General features: G+C 63.3%; 1 protein-coding gene across 1 annotated transcript; it reads left to right on the top strand.

Annotated features, from left to right (window-relative positions):
• The first annotated feature begins 1,283 nt into the window (after positions 1-1,283).
• On the top strand, positions 1,284-6,804 carry dctpp1 (dCTP pyrophosphatase 1). Its single transcript, XM_041182193.1, has 3 exons — positions 1,284-1,411; positions 4,393-4,503; positions 6,045-6,804. The coding sequence occupies exons 1-3, from the start codon at positions 1,359-1,361 to the stop codon at positions 6,271-6,273; spliced, it is 393 nt and encodes a 130-aa protein (XP_041038127.1). The 5' UTR covers positions 1,284-1,358; the 3' UTR covers positions 6,274-6,804.
• Positions 6,805-8,865: the final 2,061 nt, after the last annotated feature.

The following is an 8,865-nucleotide window of genomic DNA, read 5'->3' as shown; positions in this document are numbered from 1 at the left end:
AATAATAGGGGCGTTACCATTGGTCCGGGACTCAAACCCCGCCCCCCCTCCGTTCCTTTGCCCCGCCCACTCCGGCGCGAGGCAGAAACGCTGAGGTTAGAAATCGAAAGAACAACTGCGGATGGTGGAAACCAGAAACAAAGCAAAGAAGACGCTGATTGGTCGGGAGGGCGCCGGGGGCGCGGCCTAGGCCGGGGTTCGTGTCGGGGGAGGGCGGTTCCATTTGGTGTCGGGTGACGGCGTTTGGGCGGAGGGGGCGGGGCCAGGGAGTGAGGTAGGCGTTGACTGGGCGAAAGGGAGGGGGCGGGGCCAGGGGGCGAGGCGGGCGATGATTGGGCGGGAGGTGAGGGCTGGCCCAGGGTGGGAGGCAGGCGCTGATTGGGCGGAAGGGGAGGGGCCTGGGTGGGAGGAAGGCGCTGATTGGGCGGAAGGGGAGGGGCCTGGGTGGGAGGAAGGCGCTGATTGGGCTGAAGGGGAGGGGCCAGGGAGGGAGGTAGGCGCTGATTGGGCGGGAGGGGCGGGGCCAGGGTGGGAGGCAGGCGCTGATTGGGCGGAAGGGGAGGGGCCTGGGTGGGAGGAAGGCGCTGATTGGGCGGAAGGGGTGGGGCCTGGGTGGGAGGAAGGCGTTGATTGGGCGGAGGGGGAGGAGCCAGGGTGGGTGGTAGGCGCTGATTGGGCGGAAGGGGAGGGGCCAGGGTGGGAGGCAGGCGCTGATAGGGCGGAAGGGGAGGGGGCAGGGTGGGATTGCGCGGGAGGGGAGGGGCCACGGTGGGAGGCAGGCGCTGATTGGGCGGGAGGGGTGGTGCCAGGGTGGGAGGCAGGCGCTGATTGGGCGGAGGGGGAGGGGCCACGGTGGGAGGCAGGCGCTGATTGGGCGGGAGGGGTGGGGCCAGGGTGTGAGGCAGGCGCTGATTGGGCGCAGGGGGAGGGGCCACGGTGGGAGGCAGGCGCTGATTGGGCGGGAGGGGTGGGGCCAGGGTGGGAGGCAGGCGCTGATTGCGCGGAAGGGGGGGGGCCACGGTGGGAGGCAGGCGCTGATTGGGCGGGAGGTGTGGGCCCTGGGTGGGAGGCAGGCGCTGATTGGGCGGAGGGGGAGGAGCCAGGGAGAGAGGTAGGCGCCGATAGGGCGGGAGGGGGGGTGCTGCGGGGCCAGGGAGTGAGGTAGGCACCGATTGGGCGAGAGGGCGGAGGAGAGGGGGCTGGGGGCGGGGCCAATGTGGGAGGCCGGCGCTGATTGGGGGGGAGGGCGGCGGAAGGGGCGGGGCCAGGGCGCGAGGCCGGCGCTGATTGGGCGGGGCCGGGGACCGCAGTGATTGGTGGGTCCCACGTCCGGCGATCCAGGCGGGAGAAGCGGCGCCATGGAGAGAGCGGAGGAGTTTACATTCAGTCCCGAGCCCAACCTGGAGCAAATGTGAGTGGAGGGGGTGAGGGGCGATTGGAGGGTGTGAGGGGGGATTGGGGAGGGTGAGGGGGGATTGGAGGGGGTGAGGGGGGATTGGAGGGGTTGAAGGGGGATTGGAGGGGGTGAGGGGGGATTGGAGGGGGTGAGGGGGGATTGGAGGGGGTGAGGGGGGATTGGAGGGGTTGAAGGGGGATTGGAGGGGGTGAGGGGGGATTGGAGGGGGTGAGGGGGGATTGGAGGGGTTGAAGGGGGATTGGAGGGTTTGAAGGGGGATTGGAGGGGGTGAGGGGGGGATTGGAGGGGGTGAGGGGGGATTGGAGGGGTTGAAGGGGGATTGGAGCGGGTGAGGGGGGGGTTGGGGAGGGTGAGGGGGGGTTGGGGAGGGTGAGGGGGGGTTGGGGAGGGTGTGAGGGGGGATTGGGGAGGGTGAGGGGAGATTGGAGGGGGGGAGGGGGGATTGGAGGGGGGGAGGGGGAATTGGAGGGGGTGAGGGGGGATTGGGGAGGGTGAGGGGGAATTGGAGGGGGGGAGGGGGGATTGGAGGGGGTGAGGGGGGTTGGGGAGGGTGAGGAGCGATTGGAGGGGGGATTGGAGAGGGTGAGGGGCGATTGGAGGGGGTGAGGGGCGATTGGAGGGGGTGAGGGGGGGTTGGGGAGGGTGAGGGGCGATTGGAGGGTGTGAGGGGCGATTGGAGGGGGGGAGGGGCGATTGGAGGGGGTGAGGGGGGGTTGGGGAGGGTGTGAGGGGGGATTGGAGGGTGTGAGGGGGGATTGGAGGGTGTGAGGGGGGATTGGGGAGGGTGAGGGGGAATTGGAGGGGGGTGAGGGGGGATTGGAGGGGGTGAGGGGGGTTGGGGAGGGTGAGGGGCGATTGGAGGGGGGGTTGGGGAGGCTGAGGGCCGATTGGAGAGGGTGAGGGGCGATTGGAGGGGGTGAGGGGGGGTTGGGGAGGGTGAGGGGCGATTGGAGAGTGTGAGGGGCGATTGGAGGGTGTGAGGGGCGATTGGAGGGTGTGAGGGGCGATTGGAGGGGGTGAGGGGCGATTGGAGGGGGTGAGGGGCGATTGGAGGGGGTGAGGGGGGATTGGAGGGTGTGAGGGGCGATTGGAGGGTGTGAGGGGCGATTGGAGGGTGTGAGGGGGGATTGGAGGGTGTGAGGGGGGGGTTGGGGAGGGTGAGGGGCGATTGGAGGATGTGAGGGGCGATTGGAGGATGTGAGGGGGGATTGGAGGGTGTGAGGGGGGATTGGAGGGTGTGAGGGGGGATTGGAGGGTGTGAGGGGCGATTGGAGGGTGTGAGGGGGATTGGAGGGGGTGAGGGGGGATTGGAGAGGGTGAGGGGGGATTGGAGGGGGTGAGGGGGGATTGGAGGGGGTGAGGGGGGATTGGAGGGGGGGAGGGTGAGGGGGATTGGAGAGGGTGAGGGGGGATTGGAGGGTGTGAGGGGGGATTGGAGGGGGTGAGGGGGGATTGGAGGGGGTGAGGGGGGATTGGAGGGGGTGAGGGGGGATTGGAGGGGGTGAGGGGGGATTGGAGGGGGTGAGGGGGGATTGGAGGGTGTGAGGGGCGATTGGAGGGTGTGAGGGGGATTGGAGGGGGTGAGGGGGATTGGAGAGGGTGAGGGGGGATTGGAGGGGGTGAGGGGGGATTGGAGGGGGTGAGGGGGGATTGGAGGGGGGGAGGGTGAGGGGGGGATTGGAGGGTGTGAGGGGGGATTGGAGGGGGTGAGGGGGGATTGGAGGGGGTGAGGGGGGATTGGAGGGGGGGAGGGTGAGGGGGGATTGGAGAGGGTGAGGGGGGATTGGAGAGGGTGAGGGGGGATTGGAGGGTGTGAGGGGCGATTGGAGGGTGTGAGGGGGGATTGGAGGGGGTGAGGGGGGATTGGAGAGGGTGAGGGGGATTGGAGGGGGTGAGGGGGGATTGGAGGGGGGGAGGGTGAGGGGGGATTGGAGAGGGTGAGGGGGGATTGGAGGAGGGTGAGGGGGGGATTGGAGGGGTGTGAGGGGCGATTGGAGGGTGTGAGGGGGATTGGAGGGGGTGAGGGGGGATTGGAGAGGGTGAGGGGGGATTGGAGAGGGTGAGGGGGGGATTGGGGAGGGTGAGGGGGGATTGGGGAGGGTGAGGGGGGGATTGGGGAGGGTGAGGGGGGATTGGGGAGGGTGAGGGGCTAGTCGGATTGGTGAAATTATATTTTAATGTTGTATTTCTTTCTTTCTCTCCGACCCTTTCCCCTCCCCCCGTCCGTCCCCAACACCTTCCCCCTCCCCCCGTCCGTCCCCAACCACCTTCCCCCCCCCCCCGTCCGTCCCCAACACCTTCCCCCCTCCCCCCGTCCGTCCCCCAACACCTTCCCCCTCCCCCCGTCCGTCCCCAACACCTTCCCCCTCCCCCCCGTCCGTCCCCAACACCTTCCCCCTCCCCCCCCGTCCGTCCCCAACACCTTCCCCCTCCCCCCGTCCGTCCCCAACACCTTCCCCCTCCCCCCGTCCGTCCCCAACACCTTCCCCCTCCCCCCGTCCGTCCCCAACACCTTCCCCCTCCCCCCGTCCGTCCCCGACACCTTCCCCCTCCCCCCGTCCGTCCCCAACACCTTCCCCCTCCCCCCCCGTCCGTCCCCAACACCTTCCCCCTCCCCCCGTCCGTCCGTCCCCAACACCTTCCCCCTCCCCCCGTCCGTCCGTCCCCAACACCTTCCCCCTCCCCCCGTCCGTCCGTCCCCAACACCTTCCCCCTCCCCCCGTCCGTCCGTCCCCAACACCTTCCCCCTCCCCCCGTCCGTCCCCAACACCTTCCCCCTCCCCCCGTCCGTCCCCAACACCTTCCCCCTCCCCCCCTGTCCGTCCCCAACACCTTCCCCCTCCCCCCCTCCCCCCCTGTCCGTCCCCAACACCTTCCCCCGTCCGTCCCCAACACCTTCCCCCTCCCCCCACCCGTCCCCTTCTCCCTCCCTCCGCCGTCTCGTTCTCTCTCACTCCGCCCCTGCCCCCGTCCAGCCGGAGGCTTCACGCAGACTTTGTGAATGAGCGAGACTGGAACCAGTACCACCAGCCCCGCAACCTTCTACTGGCCCTCGTCGGTGAGGTCGGAGAGACAGCGGAGCTCTTGTAAGTGAACGCAGCGTACTACCCTCACCCTCACACTCACCGTGCGATTCTCGGCTGATCAACCGCATTGGGAATCAGTCAGGGAGCCCAGGGGGACTGGGTTCAGGGTGGTGGTAAAAGGAAGGAACTAGGTGTGATGAGAGGTGACTGGGGGACACTGAGGTTATGTCACTGACACCCAATAATACAGAAAACATAAATTAACAATCCCAGGGGCCCAGCACACCTTGTGTCCCGCTGCACTCTCGCTGTAACTAACCCCTTGTGGAGGTCACTGTGTGTCCATAGTGTGACCACAGCTCCTGTCCCGCTGCACTCTCAGTGTAAATAACGTCTTGTGGAGGTCACTGTGTGTCCATAGTGTGACCACAGCTCCTGTCCCGCTGCACTCTCAGTGTAAATAACGTCTTGTCGAGGTCACTGTGTCCATAGTGTAAACACAGCTCCTGTCCCGCTGCACTCTCACTGTAACTAACCCCTTGTGGAGGTCAGTCTCTCCATAGTGTAACCACAGCTCGTGTCCCGCTGCACTCTTAATGTAACTAATCCCTTGTGGAGGTCACTGTGTGTCCATAGTGTAACCACAGTCTGTGTCCCGCTGCACTCTCACTGTAACTAACCCCTTGTGGAGGTCACTGTGTGTTCATAGTGTAACCACAGCTCCTGTCCCGCTGCACTCTCAGTGTAACTAACCCCTTGTGGAGGTCACTGTGAATCCATACTGTAACCACAGCCTGTGTCCTGCTGCACTCTCACTGTAATGAACCCCTTGTACAGGTCCTGTATGTCCATAGTGTAACCACAGCTCCTGTCCTGCTGCACTCTCACTGTAATTTACCCCTTGTGGAGGTCACTATGTGTCCATAGTGTAACCACAGCTCCTGTCCCGCTGCACTCTCACTGTAACTTACCCCTTGTGGAGGTCACTGTGAATCCATACTGTAACCACAGCCCGTGTCCTGCTGCACTCTCACTGTAATGAACCCCTTGTACAGGTCCTGTGTGTCCATAGTGTAACCACAGCTGTTGTCCCGCTGCACTCTCAGTGTAACTGACCCCTTGTGGAGGTCACTGTGTGTCCATAGTGTAACCACAGCTCCTGTCCCGCTGCACTCTCACTGTAACTAACCCCTTGTGGAGGTCACTGTGTGTCCATCGTATAACCACAGCTTGTGTCCCGCTGCACTCTCACTATAACTAACCCCTTGTGGACATCTTGTGTGTCCATACTGTAACCACAGCCCGTATCCCGCTGCACTCTCACTGTAACTAACCCCTTGTGGACGTCTTGTGTGTCCATAGTGTAACCACAGCTCGTGTCCCGCTGCACTCTCACTGTAACTAACCCCTTGTGGACGTCTTGTGTGTCCATAGTGTAACCACAGCTCCTGTCCCGCTGCACTCTCATTGTAAGTAACCCCTTGTACAGGTCCTGTGTGTCCATACTGTAACCACATCTCGTGTCCCGCTGCACTCGCGCTGTAACTAATCTCTGTCTGCCTCTCATTCTCTCTCTCTCTCTCTCTCTCTCGCTCTGGCAGTCAGTGGCGAGGCGAAGTCAAGGAGGGGCTCCCGGACTGGACGGCGAAGGAGGTGGAGGCGCTCTCCAACGAGCTGAGCGACGTCCTCATATACCTGGTGAGGCTGGCGGAGAAGTGCCGCATCGACCTGCCCCGAGCGGTCCTGCGCAAGGTGGAGCTGAACGGCCAGAAGTACCCCGCTGACCTCGTCCGGGGCTCGGCGAAGAAGTACACCGAGTACACCGAGTGAAGGGGGGGCGCCGGCATTGGCGCAGGTCTGCCCTCTCCCTGCCCTTGTCGCCTTGCAACCCCCACCCCGCTGGGCCGGATCGATTGCAGGGCTTCTGCGCTGCGCTGTCCCCTCTCTCTCTCTCTCTCTCTCTCTCTCTCTCTCTCCCTCTCTCCCTCCCCCTCTCCCGTGGTGGTCTTGGGTTTGGCCGAGTTCGGCGGTGTCTCGTCTCTCCCCCCTCCTCCCCCACCCGATGCCTGACTGCCTGCCCCTTCCTCTCCTCGCCTTCCGAGGTCATGTGACCTTTGCCGTTACCCATGCTGGTCGTGGGGGCGTGCAGGGAGAGAGAGCGAGATAGAGTGAGGGCAGGGGCTTCGTTTTGGGGGTAAAAGGAGGCGGTGTTGGGGTGGGGGAGGCATCGCAAGGGTCCGGCTCGAACCTCTTTTTCTCCCTCCCACCCCCCGGCGCGCCGGAGAGATCGCCCACCCCTCGAACAGCTTCGGTCGGTTTGTGCGGTGACCCCTCTGTGTAATAAACGCTGAATAAATCATATGAAACCGACGCTTATCTTTTCAGGGAGAGTCGCCGGAGCGGCTCCTGGGGATGAGCGGCGGAGGTGGGGGGGGGGGGGGGGTGATTTTACCTACGAGGGTAGGTTGGAAGAGGGTGCGAGGGTCCCCGAGAGGGTAGCGGAGTGAGGTTTGCCGGGAACTGTTCCCGGGATGATGGTGGGGGTGGGGGGGAGGGGATTTTTATCGATGAGGTTCAGGTTGGAGGAGCTGGGGCTGTTCTCCAGCGGAGCGAAGGAGGTTGGAGGGGATGCTGTGACAGAGGCGGACGAGATGGGGACGGGATTGGATAAGGCCGACAGAGGAAAGTTGTTCCCGTTGGCTGTCGGTGAAAGGAGCGGGTTTGGGGGGGGAGGTGGCAGGGTTGTGGACACTGATTTTGGATAAGGTCGGAGGGGGTTTGGGGGGTGGAGTGTGTGGAAGAACTTTTGTACGCGGCGAGCACTCACGACCTGGAACTCGTTGACCGCAACATGGTAGCAGCGTCGGGTTGAGGGTAATAAACATGCAGGGCTGCGGGGAAAGAGAAAGCGGTTGCTGGGGGGAGGGTGGTGGTGGGACTGGGTTGCTCCAGAGGGAGCCAGCATGTGTTGGATGGACTGAATGGCCTGCCCTCTAATGGCTCCTGCACCCCCCCTGCCCCCACCACCACCAACCGAGTCGGAAGCCCCGGGTTCCTGTCGCGCTTTTAGACCAGGTGTTGTGAACGGAGCCGACAAAGCGCCTGCAAAACCCTCCCCAGCGATACGAGCGGGAGTTACCACTGGTCAGACACACGGCGGAAGGGACTCGAGCCTCTACCCTCGCTGTCCGGAGCGTGCAGCCTGCGCCGAGGGGGAGGGCCACTAAAAACACACACCTCCCCCCCCGAGTGATCCCCCACACACCTCAAGCCCAAAGGCAGTATCCAGGCTCAGGGCTGACGAGCGGCGAGTAACATTCGCCCCACACAAGTACCGGGCAATGACCATCTCCAACAAGAGAGAATCCAGCCATCTCCCCTTGACGTTCAATGGCATTACCATCTCCGAATCCCCCACTATCAACATCCTGGGGGTTACCATTGACCAGAAACTGAACTGGACCAGCCATTTAAATACTGTGGTTACAAGAGCAGGTCTAGAGGCTGGGAATCCTGCGGAGAGTAATTCACCTTCTGACTCCCCAAAACTTGTCCAGCATCTACAAGGCACCAGTCAGGAGTGTGGATGGGACACTCTCCACTTGCCTGGATGAGTGCAGCTCCCACAACACTCAAGAAGCTCGACAGCGTCCAGGACAAAGCAGCCCCCAGTTGATCGGCACCTCATCCACAAACATTCACTCCCTCCACCACAGTTGCACAGGGGCAGCAGTGTGTGTAACATCTACAAGATGCACTGCAGCAACTCGCCAAGGCTCGTTCGACAGCGCCGCCCAAACCCACAACCTCTACCGTCTAGAAGGACGTGGGCAGCAGACACATGGGAACACCACCACCTGGAAGTTCCCCTCTGAGACACTCACCATCCCGACTTGGAAATGTATCGTCCGTTCCTTCACTGTCGTTGGTGCAAAATCCTGGAACTCAATCCCTAACTTGCACCCCATGGACTGCAGTGGTTCAAGAAGGTGCCTCACCACCAGTTGGGTCTGTCCTCCTCAGAGAAGAGAAGGTCAAGAGGAGATTTGATCGAGGTGTTCAAAATCACGAGGGGGTCTGGGACAGAGTGGATCGGGAGAAACTGTTCCCATTGGGGGAAGGATGGAGAAACAGGGACACGGATTGAAGGCGATGGGCAAAAGGAGCGACGGAGACACGAGAAACTTTTTCACACAGTGAGGGGTTAGGATCTGGAACGCGCTGCCTGACAGTGTGGGGGAGGGAGGGTTAATCGAGGGATTAGGACCTGGAACGCGCTGTCTGAGAGTGTGGGGGAGGGGGGGTTAATCGAGGGATTAGGACCTGGAACGCGCTGCCTGAGAGTGTGGGGGAGGGAGGGTTAATCGAGGGATTAGGACCTGGAACGCGCTGTCTGAGAGTGTGGGGGAGGGAGGGTCAATC

This window comes from Carcharodon carcharias, assembly GCF_017639515.1.
Source record: "Carcharodon carcharias isolate sCarCar2 chromosome 38 unlocalized genomic scaffold, sCarCar2.pri SUPER_38_unloc_34, whole genome shotgun sequence".
Lineage (NCBI taxonomy): Eukaryota > Metazoa > Chordata > Chondrichthyes > Lamniformes > Lamnidae > Carcharodon > Carcharodon carcharias.
The sequence above is the reverse complement of the archived record's forward strand: the minus strand, read 5'-3'. Positions and strand labels throughout refer to the sequence as shown.